General features: G+C 42.3%; 2 protein-coding genes across 7 annotated transcripts; one reads left to right on the top strand and one right to left on the bottom strand.

The window, feature by feature from the left end:
- Positions 1-8179: 8179 nt before the first annotated feature.
- Positions 8180-13249, bottom strand: LOC106577798 (cell death inducing DFFA like effector b). Its single transcript, XM_014156153.2, has 5 exons — positions 13070-13249; positions 12029-12152; positions 11229-11387; positions 10618-10808; positions 8180-8558 (listed from the first exon to the last, which is right to left on the bottom strand). The coding sequence occupies exons 1-5, from the start codon at positions 13093-13095 to the stop codon at positions 8417-8419; spliced, it is 642 nt and encodes a 213-aa protein (XP_014011628.1). The 5' UTR covers positions 13096-13249; the 3' UTR covers positions 8180-8416.
- LOC106577797 (uncharacterized) lies at positions 12048-27633 on the top strand. 6 transcript variants are annotated; one of them, XM_014156149.2, is made up of 9 exons: positions 15083-15599; positions 18682-18807; positions 19087-19289; positions 19525-19623; positions 19772-19867; positions 20344-20578; positions 20701-21553; positions 26738-26819; positions 26900-27633. In XM_014156149.2, exons 3-8 carry the CDS (start codon positions 19152-19154, stop codon positions 26763-26765), a joined length of 1449 nt encoding a protein of 482 aa, XP_014011624.2. In that variant the 5' UTR covers positions 15083-15599; positions 18682-18807; positions 19087-19151; the 3' UTR covers positions 26766-26819; positions 26900-27633. The 6 variants fall into 6 exon arrangements, with proteins under 6 accessions (XP_045557370.1, XP_014011624.2, XP_014011622.2 ...); XM_045701414.1 differs by lacking the exons at positions 15083-15599; positions 18682-18807 and adding an exon at positions 12048-12208; XM_014156147.2 differs by lacking the exon at positions 18682-18807 and having other exon boundaries at positions 26921-27633.
- The last annotated feature ends 6 nt before the right edge of the window (positions 27634-27639 follow it).

Below are 27639 nucleotides of genomic sequence, written 5' to 3'. Positions count from 1 at the left end.
CTCAACTAGCCTACCTGGTTAAATAAAGGTGAGAAAAAAGGAAAAAAAAATTGAGAAAAAAAAATCTTCAATATTGCCAATTATAAGGAATATTTTCATCTATTGAATATATCTAAAATAATAAAACAATGTTTTTGGCATAAACTTGATCTGTACTCTTGATATAGTAAATACTTCATACAGTGAAATACTAAACATCTTTTTTTTGCATATGGCTTTCATATAGCATGGTGGTGACATGCATAGAAGTGTTAGGAGAAAAAGGGGATGTAGAGAGAGAGAGAAAGAGAAAGGCAGCTGGGTCCAGAGAGAGTACAAGCTATTATCTCTGTCCTACAGCCTGTTCCCAAACTATGACTATGCCGAGGTTGTCCAGCCTCTCTCAGATCTCATTTATGGTCACAAGATGCCTATAAATGATAAGATAAAATGGACCCCTGAATAACTGACTGCCCTGACGAAACTGAAACAACTCATGACTACTTCTCCATGTCTGGGTCTCCCTGTACACATTCTAAACCCTTTCAATCTGTTTGTGTGTGAGAAGAATGGTTTTATGTCTTCTGTGTTGACTCAGGACAATGGGGGGAAACAGAGACCAGTGGGTTACTATTCTAAGCAGTTGGATAGTGTGGCGAGAGGTTTGGTGTGTTGTTTGAGGGTGGTGGCTGCGGCTACCGAGGCTGTACTGGCCTGTGCTGACATTGTCGCTATGTGTCAACTAACTGTGCATGTAACTGTGCACGCTGTTTATGCTCTCACATCACAGGCTAAGACTGCTCATCTGACTTCAGCGAGGTTGCTACAATATCAGAATGTTCTTTTAACCATGTCTCATGTGACCCTAAAAAGGTGCACTGTGCTCAATCGAAGACGAAGAAACCCACAACTGCACAGCTCTGGTGGAGCTTGTATCTAAACCAAGGTCAGATTTGACTGATGTCCCTTCGCAGAACGCTGATTTGGAAATCTTTGTAGATGGCTCCGCTCAGAGGTCTGAGAACATGCTGTAACAACAGTGGCAACCACACTTGAAAGTGCTAAATTGCCATCACATCTCTCAGCGCAGGCTGCATTACTTTTTGCACTCACAAGAGCTTGTATACTGGTGAAAGATAAGTTAGTTACTATCTACACTGATAACCGGTATGCATTTGGGGTAGTGAATGATTTTGGTACATTGTGGAAACAGCGTGGGTTCCTCACGTCCTCTGGGAAAACTATTTCTCGCTCGAAACTTGTTGATAACCTATTTAAAGCTATTCTTTATGTAAATGTTTGGCTCATACTAACTATTTTGATCCCGTCTCCAAGGGCAAAACAATGGCTGATTTGGCAGCCAAAGCAGCAGCTCTGTCTGCTGATTCTCCTGTGTTGCAGATGGTTTCACTTCCTATTATGAATCTCTTCTCCCCCGCTGACATTTCAGACTTGCAATCCTCTGTAGGTCCTGCCGAGTTGAGGAAGTGGAAGAGACTGTGTAAAAAAAGACAGTGTGCAGAAACTGTGGATGGGCCCGGCTGGGCTACCAACTCTGCCACATTCTTTTTTTCCCTGCCTTGCTAATTTGGCACATGGCCAGTACCATGTGTCAAAGGGGGAGTGGTCGATTTTGTAAATAATGAAACTTTTTGTTTACCTGGTAAAGTAACGTTAGACGGAAAGACAGAGGTAGAGCATAGTAAAGATTGTAGAGGGAAATTGTTTGGAAAGTTTAAGGGGAAGAGAAATGTATTGGGTGATGGTGATTAAGAGGGTTTCTGAGTTAAAGTAAACAGATATGTAGTTAGTGAAAGTAACAAAGAAAGTGGGAAAGAAAGGAAATGGGAAGTAAGAATTCCTATTTTTAGGATGGTGAAACTCATGGCAGAAACTGGCTTCCCCCAGTCACGGTAACGCCACTCGCATTGATGTACATGAGGGGGCGGGCACACAGAACTACTGGGCTGGCCCCCCATTAGATTTTGATGGGTAGACCTATAAGAATGCTAAATACCCCTTTCCCACAGAACAAGCTGACTCTGATGGGCTGCGATGACGATATGGTAAGTTACTGTACTGCTCTAAACATTGTTCTCCTGTTACTTGGGGAGCATTTCTAATTTCTGTTTCTTATTTCTGTATTTTCCTCAACAATGTATTATTCTGTATGATTAAACATGTGCAAGTATGTTTTGAGGAATAAAGGTTGTAAACTCAGTTTCCTAACGGAGGAATCTTACATGGAAATAAGGTACTCGACATTGAAGGGGTGTCACGTCCTGACCATAGTAAGATGTTATTTTCTATGGTAGAGTAGGTCAGGGCGTGACAGGGGGTGTTTTGTGTTTTTCTATGTTTTCTATTTCTATGTTTAGTTCTAGTTTTATATTTCTATGTTGTTGTTTTTTGGGATGATCTCCAATTAGAGGCAGCTGGTCCTCGTTGTCTCTAATTGGAGATCATATTTAAGTAGGGTTTTTTTTTCCACTTGTGTTTGTGGGTAGTTATTTTCTGTTTAGTTAACTGTTGGCTGTTCGGTTGTTATTTTGTCTTTAGTATTCTGAGTTTAATAAATATTCATTATGAGCACTAAACATGCTGCGCTTTGGTCCCCTCTCTATGACAGACATTACAAGGGGTTTGATTCCCTATTTTTTATATACTCTGCAACAAATGTTAGTAAGATTTGCCATGCTACTGTTCATAATTTTTCCTGAAAGGAACATAGTCCCTTGAGAGGGGAATGTGTGTGTGTGTGGGGGGGAATTAGTATTAGCATTACTTTAAATGATAGGTATGTACAATCCTGTTACTCAGGTTGTGTAAGATGCTGTTGTCACCTAACTCTGTCTCCAAATCCACCACGGCTGTGCCCATCTCGTGTTCTTACCCCGACCCCTGTAAGTCTGAAACTTGCATGTTCGGAAAGAGGTATTTCTGTTCCGAACAACTCTCTCCTTATCCTCTATTCTAAGAATAAACAGTTCTTAGTACGAGAACACAGAAGACAATCAGTTGGTTCGACACAGTGAGACAGTTGTGGTGGATGAAGAAAATGTAACAAGGTAGGCTATAAAAGGCAAGCCCCAACTCAGAATCAGATGGCTCTCGCTCTATTCGCTTTGGTGTGTATTGTGACCAGCCCCCTAATCGATAAGTTATTTGAATAAAGTTAATATCCTGATTGGTGATTAACCTGGTCTCTCCTCATTATTGCTTAAAATATCCACTACACACCGCAAACAGATAAAAGGTTAAGTTAGGCTTCCAAGTTTCAACATGTAATTTCATCTGTTAGGTCATGCCAGATCAGTGCTTACGAAGGAGATAACGAAACAAAGAGGAAGCCTCTTTAGACTATTGAGATGTTCCCCAAATCTGTCCCAGCGGTCACTTCTGCTTCACCCCATCCACAAGTTTCCACCCCCCTGCTTCCTCCTCCTCCCTACCAGCCTCCCCATTAGCACTACGAGTCACGGGACACAATGACAGCATGGTGGACTCTGATGGATCTGTCTCCAGTCATCAACTGGTCCCTCTCCCGGAGCCTCTGCTTCTCCCTGATCTGTGCCAGGACTTTCAGGCTCTCCTCCCCAGTCATCCAGCACTCCATGTCCTGCTTGAGGTGGTAACGTGTGTCTCCGAACCACTTGGTGAGAACCTTCCACAAGAGCCAGTCTGCTTCTGTCTCAGGATCTCCAACTGGGCCATGGTCTTGTTCTTGGCCACAGGCCCATTTTGAAAGCTTGTTCTTCTCCGTGGGTTGTTTATGAATGTTGTGATCCCCACCTCTTTCCGCTCCTCCTTCAGTTTGTCCTTTGAGGAATTCCTGCTGTTCTTTTTGCATCTCTTAACTCCAGCTCTGGTCTTGTGTTTTCTTCTTCTTCTGTACTTCAGGTGGTTCTTTCTCTACTTCCTTCCCCTCCAAGCTTGACCTAATCTGGTGGGTGGTGTTAGCAGGGTTGTCATGGTTACCGTTGCAGCTCCTGCTTATGATGTCGACATCATCTGCCTGGGAGACCCTTTTCTTCTTCGGTGGTGGTCTGTCCATGCAGTCACGTTGTGGTGGTGCTGGTTGTGTCAGATGCTGAATGAGCTGTGTTTGTGATGACAGGAGGCCATTGGGCTGTGATTGGCCGTTCTCCTCTGGGTCGGCCTTGACCCAGTGGAAAGCGCGAGCAAAAAGCGTCGGTTACAGAACCACTTGCAGAAGTACTTCATGTGGAGCCTGGTGAGGGCCTGCAGACGATGGAGCTCCTCCTTCGAAGTCTTCTTGTTATGATCAAAGCGCCGCCAAATATCTAAATGAGAGACCTGATAGAGCATGTGGGGTTTGACATTGTTTTCATGGGTTTGTTTCGGTTTTCTAGGTCTTACCTTGTGGCTGTGGGGGGCGCCACTGAGCGCGGAGGAAGTGGAGGGCTTTGGGGCCCTGTAAGAAAAGAGACGGGTGAATGTTCCCTCCTGTTACTCCCGTCATCCTCCTTACTGAGGCACCTCCAATACCTTCTCCTTCTCCTCTTTCTCCTTTTTGTCTTTCCCCTTCTCCTGCATCTGGTTTGGTCCGCACATCTCACTGCGTGCCTCGCAGATCTCCTCTGTATCCCAGCTGATCCCGTAGTGCAGCCGTTGGACCATGAACCACACCCTGACCTAACATGAAGATATAAAGATATTTCATTTGTCGTTTTCAACAAAATGTGCTTTGTGTCAATTAAACTAATTACAGGACATCACATACAAAAGCATACAGAATATATAGAGGAGTGGTTGCCCTGATACATGGCTGCTGACCCCTAATGGCTTCTGGAAAAAGCTGCTAATGGAAAGATGCTGAGCAAGGACCACGCGTTGGTAGTTTGCCCACGCTATCTCGAAGTCAACTAGGAGTGAATGCCCTACTCGCTTCCCACAGCAGGCCCTGAGGGAGGGAAGGGATCTGGGCCAGGGATGGAGGTCGGGTATGGTGGTGTTGGTATTGGGGCGGCAGGTAGCCTAGTTAGAGCGTTGGACTAGTAACCGAAAGGTTACAAGATCGAATCCCTGAGCTGACAAGGTAAAAATCTGCCGTTCTGCCCCTGAACAAGGCAGTTAACCCACTGTTCCTAGGCTGTCATTGAAAATAAGAATTTGTTCTTAACTGACTTGCCTAGTTAAATAACGGTAAAATAAAAAATAAATAAATTGGGGTGGCTGATCTGTATGTTAGGGCTGGAGCTAACTCGGTTTTCTTCTCTGTGAGCTTAGCTCCAACAGCTGGATCTAGATGCTTGTTCATCTCTCTGCTGCCTGTTTTCTTCTGGTCACCACCGAACTCCTACTATGAAGAATATAGAATGTAATATAGGCTACTGCCGGATGTACAATACACAATGAAGGTGTTATTAGGGGTTCAGGAGTGAAGCTGGTGAAACCCTATTGTATTTGTTCTGGTTCATTAATATTATTATACCGGTTCCGCCAATTTACTGAAATAATCCAAATTCCTGTGAGATAATAAGGCCTGGGAGGATGCAAACGTGCATGATGGTAAAGGGCCAAACTTAACCATACTTATTAACCATACTTGGCCACACTTAACCATACTTTACAGGCTATCTAGACTCATATCCCTGAACGTGTGGGCCAAATTTTATCAGTCTGAGTCAAACAGATCAAGAGATATACAAATGTGCCGTTATAGCGCCACCGTGTGGTCGATATTAAGGTGCTTGCATATGTTTAGTCTTGACAGTGTTTGCAAAATGTGTACCAAGCGTTGTTACAATACAAATATTTGTGACTGATTATAGTGATTTATGTACGAGACCACATGAGTGTTTATTGGTCAATAGCGTCCATGTTGTTTTTGGTACAAGCCTGGAAAATATTGTGTTGAGAGACCTTTGTCCATAGATGCCACGTATTACGTTTTTTGCAGTTTGGTCATTTGGTTCAAGTAGTGTTGTAAAAAAAAAAAAAATCTAAATTGCGAAAGATCCATTATGGCGGACTTTGTGGTTCCTTGAGGCAAATTTTTTCTTTGCCATATATACCCATATACAGAATTTCAGAACTCTAGCTCAAACGAGGTGAGGGGCGTGAGCTTTCAAGTTTGCATTTTCAATCGCTTGATATAGCGCCACCATGTGGACAATTGGCATGCCATTGTATGAGAGGGTGTGGCCCATGGCCCTTTACCATCATGCACGTTTGCATCCTCCTAGACCTCATCTCACAGAATTTGCATTATTTCAGCAAATAGGCGAAACCGGTATAATAATATTAATGAACCAGAACTAATAGAACAAACACTCCTCTATATATTCTGTATGTTGTTTGTTGTACTTGATGTCCTGTAATTAGTTTCATTGACAAGCTTTAATAACAAAAAGCACATTTTGGTGAAAACAACCAATGGAATATTTTCTTGTCTTTATGTTAGGTCAGGGTGTGGTTCATGGTCCAGCGGCTGCACTACAGGATCAGCTGGGATACAGAGGAGATCTGTGAGGCATGCAGCGAGATGTGCGGACCAAACCAGACGCAGGAGAAGGAGAAAGACAAAAAGGAGAAAGAGGAGAAGGAGAAGGTATTGGCGGTGCCTTGCCTCAGTAAGGAGTTTATTTTCTTGCAGGGCCCCAAAGCCCTCCACTTCCTCTGCGCTCAGTGGCGCCCCCCACAGCCATAGGGCAAAACCTAGAAACCCAAGACAAAGCCCATGAAAACTGGTAGGGAGGAGGAGGGAGCAGGTGCGTGGAAACTTTTGTGAATGGGGGGAAGCAGAAGTGACCACTGGGACAGACTTGGGGTACATCTCAATAGTGTAAAGAGGCATACTCTCCTTGTTTTGTTCTCTCCTTCGCGAGCACTGATCTGGCATGACCTAACAGGCGCAATTGAATGTTGAAACTTGAAAGCCTATCTTAACCTTTTAGCTGTTTGCGGTGACGATGGAAAAGGAAGCCATGAGTATTGAGACTCTCCCCTGCTATAATGTTACTGGAGAGGCCTGGAGGGTGCTGAAAATGGACTGTTAGGCTACATGTTAGGAGTTGTCACAAATAAGACAGCATTTTGTTGTATGTTACAAGCTGTTGATTATGTTTATGATGAAGTTCTACAGTCTGCTATAATTTTAGCACTACTAACTTCCTGTTCACATAGTTCTTAATTCAAATGTCAATTCATGTTTCAAGCTCTGTCACAGGTTTGTGCTTGGAAGTTTTGATGTTCCTTGTTTGATATGTTCAGCGTGTAAAGAATTGGGGAAACTACCAGACCAGTGACAGCATATGTCCATGAGTGCGTTCCAATAATCTCTCCTTCCTCCTGAAGCGTTCGCTACTCCCCACAAAATGAAAAGCATTGGATTGATGTAGTTGGAGTGCCAGTCATTTTCTTTCAAATCCATGAAGGGAAGTGAACAACTGCCCACTTCGGGAGAAAGATTATTGGGATGCAACCGTTGTTTAAACAGAATGGATCAAATCCAATCATATTTTATTGGTCACATACACATATTTAGCAGATGTTATTGCGGGTGTTGCGAAATGCTTGCGTTTTTAGCTCCAACAGTGCAGTAGTATCTAACAATTCACAACAATAGACAAATCTAAAAGTAAAAGAATGGAATTAAGAAATATATAAATATTAGGACGAGCAATATTGGAGTGGCATTGATTAAAATACATTAGAATAGAATAGAGTATATACATATGAAATTAGTAAAGCAGTATGTAAACATTATTAAAGTGACCAGTGTTCCATCATTAAAGTGACCAGTGATTCCATGTCTATGTATATAGGGCAGCAGCCTCTAAGGTGCAGGGTTGAGTAACCGGTTGGTACCAGTTTAATATTTGATAATGTTGTTGGTAATGTTACTCAGTATATTCACTATCTGACCTCATACACTGCTTATGCAGTCTATTTCCTTGTCTTTTGGAAGATCTTGTGTGGTCTTGTCATGAATAAGAAAGTAATGAACTAATCTATAGCCTAATTAAAGGTACAGTAACTAAAGGCTCATGTTAAATCGTATTGGTTCCTCAAGTGCTGGTCAGGTTTTCTCATACCCTTTTATGAATGAACAGACTGTTTCTCCTTGTTCTGCAAGTGGGTGTCTCTGACAGTGGACTGAGTGGATGTAGCAACTGAAAGCATTTATTAAACACAAGATGAGACCTTGATTAGAAACTACGAAGAAAGTGAAAAATAATGCATACTCAGTTTTTTTTATGAATTGCTTGCATTTGTGGACGTCGTGGTACATTCTCAGAATTGTTAGAGAAAGATAAGTCCTATTTTAGAACTAACCTTATAAAAAATCTAAACAATGTGTAATTATCCTCCTGTTTGATCACAACTCACAACCTTGCATAACTCAATCATAAACATACACTCAAGTTAGGAATGATTTGGTCATTAGAGAGCGGTCGGTCCCAGTACTGCCTTAGTTCCAGTACTCTGCGGCCTCCACCCTCTGAGGCTGCCAGAACTCTGCTCCCTCGATTATCCGCTTGATCAGATTGGCTGAGGTGATCAACATGTGACCTGCCATCTGGAGGAGGGTGGAGGCCATGCGGAGGACCTCTCTGAGGGAGAGAGAGAGAGAGAAGGGAGAGAGAGAGTGAGAGACGGTAAGTGGGAGAGAGAGAGTAAGTGAGAGAGAGAGTGACAGGAAGTGGGAAAGAGAGAGAGATTGTCACCTCAAACAGGTATCAGGTTAAGATAGGCTTTCAAGTTTCAACATGTAATTTCACAGCAGCAAGATTTGTGACCTGTTACCACAAGAAAAGGGCAACCAGCGAAAAACAAACATATTTATGTTTATTTATTTTCCCTTTTATATATTCTTTTGAAACTTTTGTGACTGCAATGTTTACTGTTAATTTTTTTATTGTTCATTTCACTTTTGTTTATTATTTATTTCACTTGCTTTGGCAATGTAAACATGTTTCCCGTGCCAATAAAGCCCTTAAATTGAATTGGGGTAGGCCGTCATTGTAAATAATAATTTGTTCTTAACTGTCTTGCCTGGTTAAATAAAGGTTAAACAAAAAATTCAGAGGGAAGGGAGAGAGAGAGTGAGAGACAGGAAGCAGGAGAGCGAGAGAGAGAGAGGGAGTGAGTGCGAGAGACAGTGACGGGAAGTAGGAGAGAGAGAGAGAGAGAGAGAGAGAGAGAGAGAGAGAGAGAGAGAGAGAGAGGGTAGAATTACCATTGTTACAGATACAGTGCATTCGGAAAGTATTCAGACCACTTCTCTTTTTCCACATTTTGTTACATTACAGCCTTATTCTAAAATGGATTGAATAGTTTTCCCCCTCATCAATCTACATACAATACCCCATAATGACAAAGCATTAACCGTTTTATTTTTATTTTAGCTAATTTATCAAATTAAACTGAAATATCACATTTACTTAAGTATTCAGACCCTTTACTCAGTACTTTGTTGAAGCACCTTTGCCAGCAATTACAGCCTCAAGTCTTCTTGGGTATGACGCTACAAGCTTGGCACACCTATATTTGGGGAGTTTCTCCCATTCTTCTCTGCAGATCCTCTCAAGCTCTGTCAGGTTGGATGGGGAGTGTCGCTGCACAGCTATTTTCAGGTCTTTCCAGAGATGTTCGATTGGGTTCAAGTCTGGGCTCTAGCTGGGCCACTCAAGGACATTCAGAGACTTGTCCCGAAGCCACTCCTGCGTTGTCTTGGCTGTGTGCTTAGAGTTGTTGTCCTGTTGGAAGGTGAACCTTTGCCCCAGTCTAAGGTCCTGAGCACTCTGGAGCAGATTTTCATCAAGGATCTCTCTGTACTTTTCTCCGTTCATCTTTTCTCCCAGTCCCAGTCCCTGCCACTGACAAACATACCCACAGCATGATGCTGCCACCACCATTATTCACTGTAGGGATGGTGCCAGGTTTCCCTCAGATGTGATGCTTGGCATTCAGGCCAAAGAGTTCAATATTGGTTTCATCACACCAGAGTATCTTGTTTCTCATCTGAGAGTCCTTTAGGTGCCTTTTGGCAAACTCTCCCCCGATTGCTCAGTTTGGCTGGGCGGCCAGCTCTAGGAAGAGTCTTGGTCGTTCCAAACTTCTGCCATTTGAGAATGATGGAGGCCACTGAGTTCTTGGGGACCTTAAATGCTGCAGAAATGTTTTGGTACGCTTCCCCAGATCTGTTCGTCGACACAGTCCTGTCTCGGAGCTCTACGGACAATTCCTTCGACCTCATGGCTTGGTTCTTTCTCTGACATGCATATAGACAGGTGTTTGCCTTTCCAAATCATGTCCAATCAATTGAATTTACCACAGGTGCTCCAATCAAGTCGTAGAAACATCTCAAGGATGATCAATGGAAACAGGATGCACCTTTGAGTCTCTTAGCAAAGGTCCTGAATACTTATGTAAATAAGGTATTTCTGTTTTTTTATTTTTAATGAATTTGCTAAAATTTCAAAACGTTTTTTACTTTGTCGTTATGGGGTATTGTGTGTAGATTAATGAGGATTTTTTTTAATCAATTTCAGAATAAGGCTGTAACGTAACAAAATGTGTACAAAGTCAAGGGGTCTGAATATTTTCCAAATGCAACGGTACATCCCAGCAGGCTGGAGACGTCCTCCCATCCCCTTCCTCTCCACTTACCTGAGGACTTTTTTGGGCCCCAGACATTGGAAGTCAGCGCTGACGGAGTACCGGCCTGAGAAGGTGCCCTTCACGTTCAGGGAGCCAAACACGTCCTTGGGGTTCTGCCGGTACAGGTCAAAGGTCACGCGGGCTATGTCTTTTCCTGTCCGTGGCTGGTTAGGGTCCTGGGCTTTGGAGAGCACTGCACCCTGTGGGGTTAGAGTAAGATATGGGGCGAGATGAGAGACAGCGACATGGTCGGTGTCACCATGTAACCGTACCAGGAAAAACTCTGGGCATTTAATATTTTCCTGATCAGGGCCCATATCCACATAGCGACTCAGAGTAGAAGTGCTGATCCAGGATGAGCTTTGCGTTTCAGATCAGAATGAATAACATTATATGGACAGATCCTAGATCAGCACTACTACTCTGTGATGCTTTGTGGATACGGGCTCAGGTCATGTGATAGGCCTAGAGGAAAAACTCAGGGCCCTACTCATCTCACTTGGCAGCTGACATGGGTGTATATACCTGCACATACTGTCCAATCACTAACACAGGTCAGACGAAACAAATTCTCATGTACATGTCCAGATCACGACAGAAACAGACAGTGTCAAACCTACCGGAGGAGGTTTCCATGTCTGTCCAGGTTCCAGGGCCATGAGGACGGTGTTGTCGGGCAGATACATCAGGAAGTCTTCAGAGTCCACCACTGTCCCGTCCTCCTCACACACTAGCACCACAGCCAGACTGGACAGGCACAGCATCAGGGCCTGACACACCTGGGGAAGCAGCACAGAGAGACATGTTCAGAGGACAGACAGACACAGTGTGGGTATTTTGTAGGCACAATTACATTCTCCTTTGGCATTCACTCCGTGGTTCTTTGTAGCTCAGTTGGTAGAGCATGGCACGTGTAACGCCTGGGTAGTGGGTTTGATTCCTGGGACCACCCATAGGTAAAATAAGTGCATGCATGACTGTAAGTCGCTTTGGATAAAAGTGTCTGCTAAATGGCATCTATTATTGTCCCAGATCTGGCCTTGCTTGGGTCGTCACTAGTTACCACAGACATAAAGTCATAAACGCCCCCCAATTTCTTAAATTTCTCTTCTTAAAATTGTATTTGAAACCTAACCCTTACCTGAACCCTAACCTTAACCACACTGCTAACCTTATGCCTAACCCTAACCTTAAATTAAGACCAAAAAGCTACTTTTTGTTTTCATACATTTTTACGATATAGTCCATTTTGACTTTGTGGCTGTGGTAACTAGGGAAAACCCCTTATAATTAGAGCCCAGAGCTTTTACTGGTAAAGTCAGATGGTCCGGAAAAATTCCTGGCCTTACTTATAATAACCCCTTTTCATTTAGCTTTTTTTCATTTTTTTTCATTTTCATCATGTCTTTCTCTCTCTCACCCTCTCTCTCAGCTCCTCCAGGGTAGCTGCTGTGACGCCCCTCCTGGTGCCCCTGTCATAGGAACACACCCTGAATGGTCTCTGGGGGGCCGGGGCCAACGACCACACCCGCCTGGTCACAGACCTGTGGAGGAAAAGGAGGAAGAAGATGTTCACAAGGCCAAATACTGCCAGCTTGAGGTAGAATTTGCCAAACCTGGTCTGATCTGTTTATGCTCTCTAACCAATGCCTACAGTCATTGTCATTTGTCACGCTAACAGATCTAAACCAAGCTAGAAGTTGCCCTGTTCTTGGATCAGTTTACCCCACACACCAGTCTTAACCTGAACCATGAAGAGGATGTACAACCTGACCCTGTATCAGTGGTTTGGGACAACTTCTACCTATTCCCTAGTCCATAGATAACACATTTGTACTGCACATAATTTAATTTGGCCTAGGAAAGCTACCATAATATTATAGTGCAGAACAGATACACTGATACAACTGTATCTCTATGTTTAGATGTTAACTAGATATGATGCTACGTTTTTCTAAGGTGTCCTGTAATATTTACTAGTGCTGCTGAGGTATAGTATCTCGTGGACAGACTATGTCATTGAGGATCTGACTAAATTGCGCAAGATTTGAGTTCTGGGTTAACCGAGATTAGCTGAGGTACAATGTGCTTTAAGGGCCGCGGTGTGGGCTGAGAGGGATACAAAAAGAGATTGAGACTGATTGGAAGACAGAGACAGATCAATCCTAGCTTCATCTGGTGGAGACAGTGTCTGTTTGACAACAGAGGGTGGAAACAAGTCTAGAAAACCATTACTATTCTAACTGCCAGTCCAACTTCAATTAAAGCACACAATTATATATATTTCTTAGTGGTTTGTTGCCATTGTGCCTTCTTGACAAATCTCTTGGCTCTCAACAGCGTACACCTTTACAAGTACAGTGATACAGTATTATTAGAGAACTCAGATATAGAACAATTGATTGAAAGATGTACACAAAATGTGTGGGGGACACAGCTATTAGGAAGTAAGTGTACTTGCTTTATTAATGATGCTGTTGACTCCATATCCCACTCCCTTTCTTTCCTTCTCTCTCTTCTTTACCTCCTGTTTTTCCTTGTGTTGTTGTGGTAGCGTTGGTGCTATGTCGACTCTGATTCTGAATGTGTCTGACCCAGCTAATTCTTTAGGACAGACTTTGCCCTGATGAATCAGATACAGACACATAGGGCAAAGTTCTCTGTGCGTGTGTGAGAGAGAGCGAGTGAGAACTGAAATGAGACAGACAGACAGACAGACAGACAGACAGACAGACAGACAGACAGACAGACAGACAGAATAACACTGGCCTATATCATTGACTGCGCCATGGCATTCAATCTACAGTTGGAACATTTTTTACATGATATCAGCACAGACTTTTGTTTTAACTTATCAGTGAAGTTATTAAGGTAATCATGAAGATTATACCACAGAACAATGAGACAGATATTTCACTGGATGTATAAATATGAAGCCTCCGCTTGGAGTTTCCAGTCACTAGCAAATATGGTAGTGAGAGGAAGCTCACTGGCGGGCAGTGGGAGAAGATGGAACGAGATGGATTTTGGCCTACATTCTACAAATGTTCTCATCAATGAAACATTTGATCTCAATACTGTTTTCTGTTCCCAAAACTAGAATCTGTTATGAAGAGAGTGGACTACGTTTTGTAGACTTTAGCCTATGCCAAAGTTTTTAAAAATTGCGTTGTTTAGGAGAGCAAAGTAGGCGTTCCCTAACGGAAATATGCAGATATTGGCTAGAACGGGCCAATAGGATCTCGCTAGCTCGTGTTTGGCTCTGCCCACCTCCTTGCTTGTTCTGCCCACTATGACTCATCTGTTCCCATTGGAAACAACAGACTGTGGTCTGTCTTGGTTTAGTTATAAAATCTTTGATTATATATTCATTCAGACGTCACATCCAGCAAGTAGAGAAGGCGGGGAAAATGTGGTTTTGGAGAAAGAGATGGCGGAAGCTGATGTGGATTTTGAATCAAGGAGTAGCGTACAGTGCTGAGAATGTTCCTTCTTATCTTGTAGCACTATGGGTTATTAATGAGGAGAAGCGGATAGGATTACCAATCTTGAATAATCCATTTGAGATATCCAAACTGGTGGAGAAAGTGCTGGGTAAATTGAAGGCTGTGAGAATTACGAGAGGCTGGCTTGTTTAGATTTCTTGTATTTCTGAGGATCAGAAGGAACGTGTGTTGCGTCTTACCCGAATTGAGAAGTTTGACGTGTCGTGTGTTTGACGTATCTTCGGAACACCGCACCGCTAAGGGGGTAATACCTGGCGTCACGTGGGAAGTCTGTTACGGAGAGGAAAAATATTCCTGGAGTGATTGACGCACGTCGGATGAAGTGTGTGTGTGTGTGTGTGTGTGTGTGTGTGTGTGTGAGAGAGGGGTGGGGTCAAGTCTCTGTATTTTTGTTTTTTGATATGGAGTCTCCCTACTCAAGTGCAGTTGTGGTATATAAACTACAGGGCCGAGCATTTACCCCAAGACCAATGCAGTGTGATCACTGTAAAGCTTTTGAACATGTTTCAATCAAGTGTTTGTAGAAGGGAGAAGCTGAGATATGGAACAATTTTAAAAGTGATGAAAATGTAACATGTTGCAATTGTGGTGGGAACCATAAAGCTTCTTTGGAATGCCTGACCAGGGTAGAAGAGAATTTGGCCAAAGTCCGGGTTTCCCAAAGCATTTCATATGCAGCGGCTGTTTAGTGTTCAAATGGTACTCCTAAAGAGTCCATGGTGTCATGGTGGTGGATAGGCCTTTGCTGCAGGGGTTGCCTTTCACCAGCAGGACCCATATGTTAAGAAGGTGGACTGTGTGGCCTTCATAGCTATGGTGATTAATGGCACTACCAAGGTGGAGAGGAAATTCCAGAAAATAGATATCATTGTGGATGCGGCAGAGCGGTTCCCGGGACTGAACTGAAAGACTTCTCGGCGGAGGAGTTGCATGGAGTATTGTCACCAGCCATATCACCCTCTCGGGTCCTAGAGCCTGAGAAGGGAAACATTTAGATTTGAAGGAAGGAAGTGTGTTTAAGGGCTCTATTTCACTTTATTAGAGGAACAGGACTAATGAGGAGAATTTCATGTAGTTAGGCCATGACTGGTCGCACACTCCAGTACAGTAGGTGGCGATGTATGCACCTTAAGTTGGATGCGATCTGCCAACCCAATCCTGAAGAAGAGAAGGCGGGCGAACCCAGCGTGCTTTTAATCCTAACGTTAATAAACTCTTATGATCAAAGTCAGTGTAATATATACAGAATAGCAACCTCGAGAGTTGCATCTTTTCTGTTTGTATTGCTAGATAAGCACTTATTGTAGCCTTGTCGTTAACTTATCCAGCAATCTCAGAAGAAACGCTTTGTTAGCCTAGCTAGCTACAAAGTTGTCTACAAAGTTGGCTTGGGAAGTGAGCTAAAGCTAGCTAGCCATTCTAAGTATAAAAATCGACCTCAATTCGGACGGGACAATATGGCAACTAAGAAGTCATCTGAAATGGGTAATTACTTTAGTCTATTTGGTTTCCAACAGTTTTCTCTTTGCATTTACAGCTCGTGAGCTAACACTAGGAGAAGCAATCATTAACTGCAAAGAAACAGTAGGTAGCTATTGCGGGTTAGCCAGCCCAAAACAAACAAGCTGATGGTTGCCCCTAGCTAGCTATATCAGTACAGTAGTCTCCTAAAACAATACGGCTAGTCACAGTGTTAGTAAAAGCAAAGTGCCATTGACAGTTTACTTAGTTTTACAGCCAGTCAATACATTCTGGTGTCTTTACCAACCATTATATAATTATAAGGGCTTGTAGAAAATGGTTGCTTACAACTACTTGAATTTGAAGTAAAGTAGGAAGATGAATTACACCCTAACCATCTTAAATGGATAGTTTACAAAAATTACATATTGGTTCCTTCCCCTTTAAAACAGCACTGTTACCATGGTTACTCCATGGATTTTCAGTATGAGGGAATCCACCGTAAAAAAGACGCAATAGTCTCTAAAAGCCAGAATGTTGAATAAAATGATATTTCCACTTACTTTACCGGTTGTACATGTTGGTGCTTTTGGCGGTAGGAGGTGGAGATGGGGTATCCACAGGAAAGTGTTTACTTGACTTTTTGCGGTGCCGATAGGTTCTGTCGCTTGTATTTTCAATCTCTTGATGCATTGCACGTGATGCACAATATGTAAACAATAGTCGATATTAGAGGTCGACCGATTATGATTTTTCAACGCTGATGCCGATTTATTGGAGGACCAAAAAAAGCCGATGCCGATTTTTATATTTATATATATATATATATATATATATATATATATATATATATATATTTGTAATAATGACAATTACAACAATATTGAATGAACAATGAACACTTATTTTAACTTAATATAATACATCAATAAAATGTATTTAGTCTCAAATAAATAATGAAATGCGTTAAATTTGGTTTAAATAATCCAAAAGTAAAGTGTTGGAAAAGAAAGTAAAAGTGCAATATGTGCCATGTAAGAAAGCTAACGTTTAAGTTCCTTGCTCAGAACATGAGAACATATGAAAGCTGGTGGTTTCTTTTAACATGAGTCTTCAATATTCCCAGGTAAGAAGTTTTAGGTTGTAGTTATTATAGGACTATTTCTCTCTATACCATTTCATATACCTTTGACTATTGGATGTTCTAATAGTTACTTTAGTATTGCCCACCTAATCTTGGGCGTTGATAGGCTTGAAGTCATAAACAGCGCAATGCTTGAAGCATTGCAAAGAGCTGCTGGCAAACGCAGTAAAGTGCTGTTTGAATTAATGCTTACGAGCCTGCTGCTGCCTACCACCGCACAGTCCGACTTCTCTATCAAATCACAGACTTAATTATAATATAATAACATACAGAAATATGAGCCTTAGGTCATTAATATGGTCAAATCCGGAAACTCATTTACAAAACAAAACGTTTATTCTTTCAGTGAAATACGGAACCGTTCCGTATTTTATCTAACGGGTGGTATCCATAAGTCTAAATATTGCTGTACATTGCACAACCTTCAATGTTATGTCATAATTACGTAAAAATCTGGCAAATTAGTTCACAACGAGCCAGGCGGCCCAAGCTGTTGCATATACCCTGACTCTGCGTGCAATGAACGCAAGAGAAGTGACACAATTTTCCTAGTTTAATATTGCCTGCTAACATGAATTTCTTTTAACTAAATATGCAGGTTTAAAAAAATATATACTTCTGTGTATTGATTTTAAGAAAGGCGTTGATGTTTATGGTTAGGTACACATTGGTGCATCGACAGTGCTTTTTTTCACGAATGCGCTTGTTAAATCACCCGTTTGGCGAAGTATGCTGTGATTCAATGATCAATTAACAGGCACCGCATCGATTATATGCAATGCAGGACAAGCTAGATAAACTAGTAATATCATCAACCATGTGTAGTTAACTAGTGATTATGTTAAGATTGATAGTTTTTTATAAGATACGTTTAATGCTAGCTAGCACCTTACCTTGGCTCCTTGCTGCACTCGCATAACAGGTAGTCAGCCTGCCACGCAGTCTCCTCGTGGAGTGCACTGTAATCGGCCATGATCGGTGTCCAAAAATGCAGATTACCAATTGTTATGAAAACTTGAAATCGGCCCTAATTAATCGGGCCATTCCGCTTAATCGGTCGACCTCTAGTTGATATGTCACCAAACCTAGTCGACTGAAGCACGTTTCCTCGCAATCAGCTGGAAGTGTTTGCCATTCGGTATGTGGTTCGGTTAGGCTTGGCCATATTGTGCAAGTGTTTGTCAATTGCTTCAGTATTGAAAACAAAAACCGGAAATAAAAACTGATATACAGACCAGTGTACTGAAGGTCAGGTTGATGATACTTCCCTGTGGATATGTTCTATCAGATTACCTCTGGCATAGGGACAAAATTGGCAGACAATAGGTAAAGTAAGTGGAATTTAAGTTTGTTCAACATTCTGACTTGTAATGGGACTGTTTGGAATTGCTGAGCCTACATGATAGAGATGAGTGTAACTATTTCACACTCGGATTGTAAAAGAGGATATCGATGGACAATGTCTGGCACTGTTTCCACATGCTAACGTTATAGCATTTGTGTTACAAATCTCATTCAAGTCATGGGACCAATATTAGCTTTTTTTTTTTGTGCATCATGTCCAAATCATCCAAAATTATCTGAAATTGATTCTGAAGCTCAACAAAGTCACTTATATGATTTAAACACGACGCTCGAAAAAGGCTAACACCCAGTCACTCTTCTAGTACTGAGCGATTAACCGAAATGTCAGTTATTTTTTGTTTTTTAAACAACTAATTGACTGATTTCGGTTCAATTATTAGAATAGTTTTTTCTTTTTCTGTGAGCTCAATGTGCACATTGCAGTTTCTGTAGAGATAAATCAGATCAAGCCTGAACTGTGCGATTTAGTAGGGAGTTGTAGTTTCCAACAGGCCAATATTCTACATAATTACCACGTTTTCTGCATTAAATGAACTACAATGACAATCCCTTGCACGCCTACTCCGGTATGTTTCTCTTTTATGCCTGCTACGTTAGGTTAGTGTGGGGCAGACAAGGAGAGAGAAGAGACAGAAGAATGTGCGATCGAGAGGGATAGAGAGCAGTTGCTTCGAGGTGTCTTTACCTGGAAATACATGATCTAGGTGATTGATAGTTATAAAGGTATGCCTTATTTACTTTGAAGAACTACTCAAATAGGGATTTGTCAGACAGCATAGGCAGCAGCTCAATAGAGATGATGACTTGGAATTAAATAAAGTCTGCAAATAAAACCAATGTAATATACACAACAACTGAAATATGAATGTGAATAAGTGATAGGCAGTAATGGGATGTCACTTCCGTCATGGGACTTTTAATTTAAAGATTATTTTATCAAAGCGAACCGACCTCAAAAGGCACTATTCGCTCAGCGTTACTCTCCTCTCTCTCTCCCCTCAGACATCTTCCTTTCCTTCTCTTCCCTACGCCTCCTGGCCCCTCCCATCCGGCTGGTCTCTGCTGCCATGTGGAAGGTGATGAAGCAACGCGATGTGATGCATTATGGGACGCTGGAGGAGTTTGTGACATCCTGCTGTGAGACTGTCCCTGGCCTGCTCACTTCTAGACACCAGGCCAAGCTGGCTCTGGGGCTGAGATCACGGGTGTGTGTGTGTGTGGAGGATGATATTGTTGACCCATGGCCATAAGTCTTTGTGTTGTAGTAAAAATAGGTTGCATTCATTTGGCACCAAATGATTGAAAACCTGAACTTGTCCGATAAGAAAATCTCAATTTAGTTTTCTGTTGCTATGTTGCGACTTAATGAATATTACCCTATATGTGCTTCCACGGTCAGACTGTTCAGTCCTTAATTATCATGTCTCTGGTCATTTGTAGCTGATCTTAGAGCTGTGCAATGGCTCAGACCCACCAGATCCAGCGGTTATTCTTCCCCAGCTGGAAAGGATCCGTGCCCCCACCACGTCCTCTGCCCTGGTGAGTGACAGTCAGTTCTCTGTACTGCAAGACGGGTGTGGTATTTCAATGGTCTTTCATCACTTCACTGCTTTGTACCCAAGGAATGATTTTGTGAGAAATACAGTATGTTTGCTGTAAGTGATGTCTTTGCATGCCTATGTTTCAGAAAAAGGATGTGAAGATTGAAACAGCAGTGACCAACCTCCGGGACCTGGTTGAAAGCTTTCTGAAAGACCCCACAGAGAGAGAACTATTCTACAAGGTCAGACTGTGGCTTTGTTTTGTTTGACTCAGCAGCTTTTCGGGGCAACAGGAGGGCTGCCCTGTCGAATCCCGGGTCCGACCGAAAATATCAGTCAGGAAGTGAGCTGGCCAACCGGAGGGTTGCTAGTATCAAATCCTAGATTGCATTGTCTACTGTTGTGCCCTTGAGCAAGGCACTTAACTCCCACAACAACAGCTCCCCGGGCACCCAGTGTGGCAGCCCCCCACACCTCTCCCCCCAAAACACCGTATGTGTGTCTTTTTAGAGGGGTTGGGTTAAAACAGGGAGTAACATTTTGGTTGGACCTTGTGTGCAATTGAACAATAAAGTTATCTTAATTATAGACCATTCACTGTAGCCTAATACGACCATCCTGGACTCGCAAGCTTACATTCTGTTTTGCTATGGTCGTGCAAGGCTACATCCACTGAGGAACTCAAATTCTCTGTCCCCCTCTCGTCTACCCCTTACAGGTGGAGTTTCCGTCAGAGTATGGGCCTCAGTTTGACCAGGAGCTGGAGAAACTGCTGTGGGAGTTCTTGCTCAGACTGGACCAGCTTCTCCCAGTGCCCAACCTGGCTCAGACGGTGTCGTGGCTCACTGCTGCCCCTCCTGTCCTGGAGGAGTGTGCGCAGGCTGCCTCCCAACCCCAGCTCCTGAGGACCCTGCTCCAGCACCAGATCTGCCTGGGACACCTGGATTCTGCAGGTGGGTCTACATAGGGCGCGTTCCAGGCCGACTACATTGCAGTCGCCAGCCAGATTTCACAACGCCTGGGATAGATGTTTAACATATCGGCTAACCTCATCTCTTTTGTTACCTCCTATCAGCTTCTCTCCCTCCGTGTATGGGCGACTACCTCCTCTCATCACTGTCTCTTCCTCCCTCTGGAAGAGTGCAGCAAAGCGTCCAATCAAGATCTAAGCCTGCCTCGGTTTCCACCCCAAGCCCTCTGTCTTTAACCCCATTAACTGATTACAGACAGACAAACTTGTCATCGTCTGTCGCACCTGTGATTGGCGGGATTTGTAACGAAGACCTTCCAGTCATGGCTTCAGCCAATAAGAGGGCAAGAACTTTCCAGGAAGATGTTAATATCCAATCGGTTTCAAGAGATGTGGAGGAGGACGCTGAGTCAACGGAGAGGTCAAAATATACATGGGTCAAAAGCAGAGAAGAGGAATCCGAAGAGGACGAGGAGATCATGGTCATGAGAAGAGGAAGGAAGAGGAATGTGAGAGACAGAGGGAGTAAAAGAGTGCTCAGGAGTGGGCGTGGGGGGGGGTTTGTTAGAGATGAAGAGGAGGATATGACGAGCGGTAGAGATGGAGAGACTGAGAGAGACCTTCTTAGGGACCGTTTGGTCCAGTTGGGGATCGCAAACCTCAAGGTTCCGGAAGACCATCGCCTCTATTCTTACATCACATCCTGTCTGCTCAACAAACCCATGGTGCTCATCCCCCGACTGACTTCAACAGACATCACTGCTCTTATGAGGTCACAACCTCCTTCCTGCAGCAACGGGACACCAACAGCAGGGGAAGGGAGCTCTCCATGGGGACAGAACAAAAGGCCAAAGTTGCTGGTGATAACGGCATGTCGGCTTCCTTCGACCCGGCAACGGAAGTTGAGTGACAGGTCATTGACCCTAGATATGGAGCTTCCAGCATCAGCTGACAAAGAGTAAGAGAAATACAGGTGCTGATTTAAACAACCAAGGATACTTTCCTATTCTAGCATGGTTTCCAGATCTGGCTGTGCTTTCTATAGTAAAATGATGTTCATTCATCGTTCCATATGTTCATCATCCCATACATGTAAGTGGCATGATGGCAAACAACTGTGTAATTGTTTAAAGTAGCAACAGATCGAGCAATCAGGCTAGTCAAATACCCACTAGTACTACAGTTTTAACATTTTTTATTGCTTTTATGCTATTTTCACAAGTATGTTGTGACTTTTCAAAAGGCTTAGTACAAAACTCCAAACTGGTAACACTTGTAACGCAGAAAGTCTCATATTCAAAACGTCATTCTACGTTCATTTTGAAGACAACTTTCACCACACAACCATTAAAGGTGCCACACCTTGAATCTCTCCCCTATGTGGAAGCTAGGTGAATTGTAACAGTACTTGGCAGCGTTCAAAACACTGAAATTGAGCAAACCTTGTAGAATTTTAGCAACCAGGAAATTACAGAGTGATTTCTACATTGGCCGCTTGACCAGATTTCCACTATATAACAGCCACAAAGTCAAAACGGATTTCCCAATTTGACAACAGATGCCGCTTCGGGAGAAATCAAAAAGCGAATATCACAGCCAATCACAACACTGGCGGGTAAGTAGTACTGAGAAACACTGTCATTCCACTATTACTGCAGATATATTATGGACTTTTTCTGAAATTACAATGCCAAAATTATAAAAGATCCTATGTGTTGCACCTTTAATCCAAAATATACATTTACTGTGAAATACCTTGAACATTGCCAAAACACAACACTATGATCTCTTCTCAATTGAGTTATTGTAACTACCAGTTAATTCAATATCAAAAACTGCAAGACATATGTTTCAAAATTGACCTTTGAATGTAATATGCTACAAGTGTGATTGAAGACATCTTTCACGACCGTTGACGAAAAAAAACGGATGTATTGTTCAGATATCATTACAACATAGGTGTACCACAGCGCTAATGTCAACAAAATGCATGTTGAGCTTTACTGCCTTAAAGTAGAGGAGCGATTGTCTGCACCATTTCTCGTTTTGTTAGAAATATTAATGTGTTGAACTCCAAACTGTCTATTCAATCAACTAACATACAGCTCTGACAAACATTAATATTCCACAAGAGCAGTCAACCAGAGCTCTCTTCACTGTCCCTAAAGCTAAAACGAACTCAAGGCAATGCCCAGTAGTACTGTATATAGAGCCATGATGGCATGGAACTCCCTGCCATCTCTAATCACTCAAGCAAGCTGCAAAATTAGCTTAACATTTTTTATAAAACTGCACATTGCCTCTGACCTAAATAGCTGGTAGCATCTCCCTTCCGAGCACTTCTGGTGCTTGGGTTAAAGATAAGATGTGCCCTTGGAATTAGGATATCGGGACCTGCTTCGAGAAAGCAATTGTAAGCAAAGCCTCAGAGTAAGTACTTCAGTTTCCTCTATTACCGCATGGTTGGTATAGGGACCTGTTCTCTTTACATTTTTATATTAATAATATTGGTTTATGTATTAAATCCTGTCATATTCATCTGAATGCAGACGATACGGTTATATATGCCAATGCACTGACTTGTATCAAGCTATGATAGAGCTGCAACCTGATGTTGTTGCATTACAGAAAGCCCTTGTTGATTTAAAACTTGGGACTTAATGCGGGAAAACGAAATATGGTCTCTTAGTCACTGAAACATTTCTGGTCTACACATTCACTCTTTGGATGGCTCTATCATCAAGTGGGTTCCGCCTATAAATATCTGGGCGTCTGGATTGATAAATATCTAACGTTTAAAAACAAAAAATGTACAGATGAGCTACTTAAAGAGCTAAGATTTAAAGGGGCTTGTTTTTAGAAATGGATTGTGCCTCTCCATGAACAGCAGGAAGCATATTGTACAGTCATCTTCTCTGCCAGTTCTTGACTACGGTGACACCATTTACCAGAATGCAGCAGCCACTACTCTTAAACCATCGAATGCCGTCTACCATAGCGCCCTTCGCTTTATTACAGGTGAGTTTTTTTTTAATACAATACTCATCAATGCAACGTGTGTCAGAAGGTCGGCAGGACCTCACTAAAGTCCCGTAGATCACTTCATTACTCTTTCCTTGTTTACAAAGCTCTGCTCCACCCGCTTCTAAATGATCTCACTTCCCTGTTTAAATATGAGATACCAAACCCGTCCGCAGGGTTGGTTAATTCTTTGAGGTCCCACTTGTCTCCACAAACTTTTTTGTTGTTGAGATTTTACCAAACTTTTCTCCAAATTTCAATTCTGGTCACGGTCGGTTGTGTGAGAGCCTGGGATCGATAGGGCAGTTTAAAACTGTTGTTAAGTGAGTTTACTACGTGTACAATTGTTTTAATTGACTATTATAACTTGTTAAAATAGCCTGATGTAATGTGTTTTTTTAATTACATTTTTGTCCTCGGGGCACAATTGCAAATGAGACACTAGTCTCAATTGGGCTCCCCTGAATAAATACAAGTACTCATGTTTATGTATTTTTTTTTTCTCCATGCTCCGTATGATATGGTACTCTACTCTGCTTACTGACTAGGTGATGTGAGAATCTCTCAGCTTGTTTAAAGTACCTTGGTGCAGTGACAGAATAGCAGGGCCTGCCTGGTAGAGCATAGTATTATTGATGTATGGAATGTTAGTTAGGCTGAACTATATGAAAGTGTGTTCTTATTTCCATTTATGTAACTTTGTCCTTTGGGTGATTCCGTGTGTGACTGGGGGGCGATACTGGGGTGGAATGAAGGTGGTAATGTAAGACAAGTTGGTGAGGTGGAAACCATTAAGTTGAAACTTTAGCGGGAGGAGCGAGGAAACTCCACTCTATTCAAGGTTTCTGCGTTCACCTCTGTTAACTGACCACGGTGGCTGAGGTGAAAGCCTCCGCGGGAGCCAAGGACCTTAGGTGTAACTCCCATCTGGTTCAGTTTATATGAGCAGGAGCCATGCGGCTCCAACTGATTCACAGGGATCTTGTTAATTTCATGAGCAGGTTCAAGGCCTAGCACAATACCTCAGATAACCCTTCATGGGCGGTGGACTGTAACACGTTACACTGTACCTCAGATAACCCTTCATGGGCGGTGGACTGTAACACGTTACACTGTACCTCAGATAACCCTTCATGGGCGGTGGACTGTAACACGTTACACTGTACCTCAGATAACCCTTCATGGGCGGTGGACTGTAACACGTTACACTGTACCTCAGATAACCCTTCATGGGCGTTGGACTGTAACAAGGCTCAAGGAATGTAGCTCATTATGAGCAGGGGTGAAGGAAGCGAAGTGAAGCCTGTATGTCTGATTAGTTTAGTTAATTTTATTTTATGAGCTGAATGGGGGTGAAGGACATTAGGTGAAGCCCTGTATGATAAAAGTTCTATTCATTCTATGAACTGACGTAAGTGTAACTGTCTTGGATATTTATGAAAGTTGCATTTTACCTCATGGTAACTAACAAAAGGCCTACAAGTTTAAGAGATTACATGTTACCGTAAGAAACCCATTGCGGGTGGTAACTGTAAAAAGTCCATACCCCAGGATACCCATTACAAGCGGTCCTATAGGAAACAAGGTAGCTTTATTCACGTCAGGGACATTTAGCAAAAAAGTATCAGCCTCTTTGCAACGCACCTTTTATTGTATTTTTGTTTTCGTGTGTTGCACTTGCATTCAGTAGCATCTGAATCACATGATTATGAAAGTGTATTTTAAATGTATGTAATTCTGTCCTTGTGATGCACTTGTCTGTTAATGTTCTGTATCTTGTTTTGTGTGGACCCCAGGAAGAGTAGCTGCTGCTTTAGTAGTAGCTAATGGGGATCTGAATAAAGTACCCCAAAAAATACTACTGTAATCAAATGGAAGAAACAATGTTTAGCAGGCCACTAGTTTGCATCAAGCCTGTCTTGAATTTTGGTCATACTTTAGGTTCTCATTGACATCACAGTAATGTCCTTATTGTTCATGCACCTGGGGATAAACCTTTTGGCACGGCGAATCCAAGCCTGACATTCTGTAGGTCTGGATTAATGTCATTGCATATCTCATCCATGGCCTGAAGGAGGGTGGCATGCTCATGGGGATGTGTTCCTAATGTGTACAAAACATTAGAAACACCTGCTATTTTCATGACCGGCTTACCAGGTGAAGCTTTGATCCCTTATTGATGTCAATTCAATCAGTGTGGATGAAGGGGAGGAGGCAGGTTAAAGAAGCCTTGAGACAATCGAGCCATGGATTGTGTGTGTGTGACATTCAGAAAAGATGTAGGTGCTTTTGAACAGGGTATGGTAGTAGGTGCCAGGTGCACCGGTTTGTGTCAAGAACTGCAACGCTACTGGGTTTTTCACACTCAACAGTTTTCTATGTGTATCAGGAATGCTTTTGACACATTGTAGTCCATGCCCTGACAAATTGAAGCTGTTCTGAGGGCAATAAGGGGTGCAATTCAATATTAGGAAGGTGTTCCTAATGTTTTGTACACTCTAAGTTTCTACTTCACAAACATACCTTTTCATTATGTAGTTCTCAATCTGTAGTAGACAAACCTGTAGGTTTACCAAACGGTTAAGTGATTATCAATTAAGAGCAGTCGGATTAAGTAAGAGTAAAATGTATTTTAACATAACAGAATCATATTAAAATTAGTGTGAACATTGCATTGTGAAAGGCAATCACTTTATATAAACCTGTATTGCAATGTGGGACATGTATTTCTAGCTGAAACAGTGTTTGGTAAAATAGTGACCTATGATTGTGTTGTACTTAGTCAATTGAAAATGTGCTTAGCGTTTTGAAACTGCCGTTTTGATGATCTGTTGAGGTTTGTACTAAGTTGTGACCACCTACTTGTGAAAATTGCACCGAAGCGACTGAAAAAAAAACAAATCTAAAAATGCATAGTGCCATAACATTGATATTGTAAATGTCCAGTATTAACAGAAATGTAGAACTTTTACTCATCGCTGTTTACACCTCCAGGAACTGTGCATTGATCATTTCTGCATGCATGTACTCACAATTCTATGTTTAAGTGAGTACGTTATCGTTGCCCAGCTATTACCGTGTTATTCCAAGCCTTACGTGTCCCCATCTCGTTTCCATCTAGAAATGTTAACTTCTCCAGTAACCGGTGACACGGAGGATGTCATTTGATAGAGGATGAAGCGACAGAGAATTTCAAAGGCAGTGTAAGTAGAGCCTTGGGAAGCAACTTTTATTATTAACCTTGTTTGCCCTCGTGCATCTATAGTTCCTGAAACCCCTGCAGTCTGTGCTCTGTCTCCCCCAGGTGTTTGTGAAGCCTTCCTACAGGTCCAAGCACAACACCTAAGTGCCCGACACTCAGGGAGTTCTTTAAGCCCGGCATGGCCCGACGCCACCTGCCGTCTCACGGCAACGGACACAGATGACGCTCAATAATTCACAGGTCTATGGCAAAATCATTTCTAGCCTGGTCCCAGCTGTTTGTGCCGTCATGCCAATTTATATGGTCTGTTTGCTAGACACGGCAAAATCATTTCACCATCCACGTAAGAAAATATTTAATAGTGACTGACCAGCATAGTTTACATTTTCTTTGTATCTGAATCACTTTGGAATAAGCATTTTTTTTAAAAACCTGGGTGACTTTTATTGTGAAGTCAGAAGGATTGACCTGTCACCAAAACTTCCCTACCTGTGTCCTGTAATACTAGTTCAATTGGCCAACACGTTTTCTTTTAGGGGTGATAGAAATATGTTGACACATTGATAACTGAGGCAACAACTTGCACAAATTAGTTGGAGAAAAGAGTTTTGCTAATTAGTTTGGCTATTATCTATAATTCGAGTTCAATTGTCCCTTTCTAATAACTAGATGCAGGATCTTCAAACAGCAAATAATGAATCAAAGGGAAATTGATGCATCTGCCAAATAATGTAGTTATTTTTCACACATCCAATGTCTTAGTGTGAAGAACTACAATGTAGTTGTGTATAGTATAATAAATGTTGTATTCACTACTTCCC

Source organism: Salmo salar, chromosome ssa18 (assembly GCF_905237065.1).
Source record: "Salmo salar chromosome ssa18, Ssal_v3.1, whole genome shotgun sequence".
NCBI classification, from domain to species: Eukaryota; Metazoa; Chordata; class Actinopteri; order Salmoniformes; family Salmonidae; genus Salmo; species Salmo salar.
This window is presented reverse-complemented; position numbering and strand designations above follow the sequence as displayed.

Coding starts and splice junctions, on each gene's coding strand:
- LOC106577797 (XM_014156147.2), top strand. CDS start 15,572: ATGGCAACTAAGAAGTCATCTGAAATGG. Junction 19,624..19,771: donor CCACCACGTCCTCTGCCCTG/GTGAGTGACAGT, acceptor CCTATGTTTCAG/AAAAAGGATGTGAAGATTGA. Junction 19,868..20,343: donor AGAGAGAACTATTCTACAAG/GTCAGACTGTGG, acceptor TACCCCTTACAG/GTGGAGTTTCCGTCAGAGTA.
- LOC106577798 (XM_014156153.2), bottom strand. CDS start 13,095: ATGGAGTCAACAGCATCATTAATAAA. Junction 12,153..13,069: donor TCAACAGCATCATTAATAAA/GCAAGTACACTT, acceptor TTTCCTCCACAG/GTCTGTGACCAGGCGGGTGT. Junction 10,809..11,228: donor AGACATGGAAACCTCCTCCG/GTAGGTTTGACA, acceptor CTAACCCCACAG/GGTGCAGTGCTCTCCAAAGC.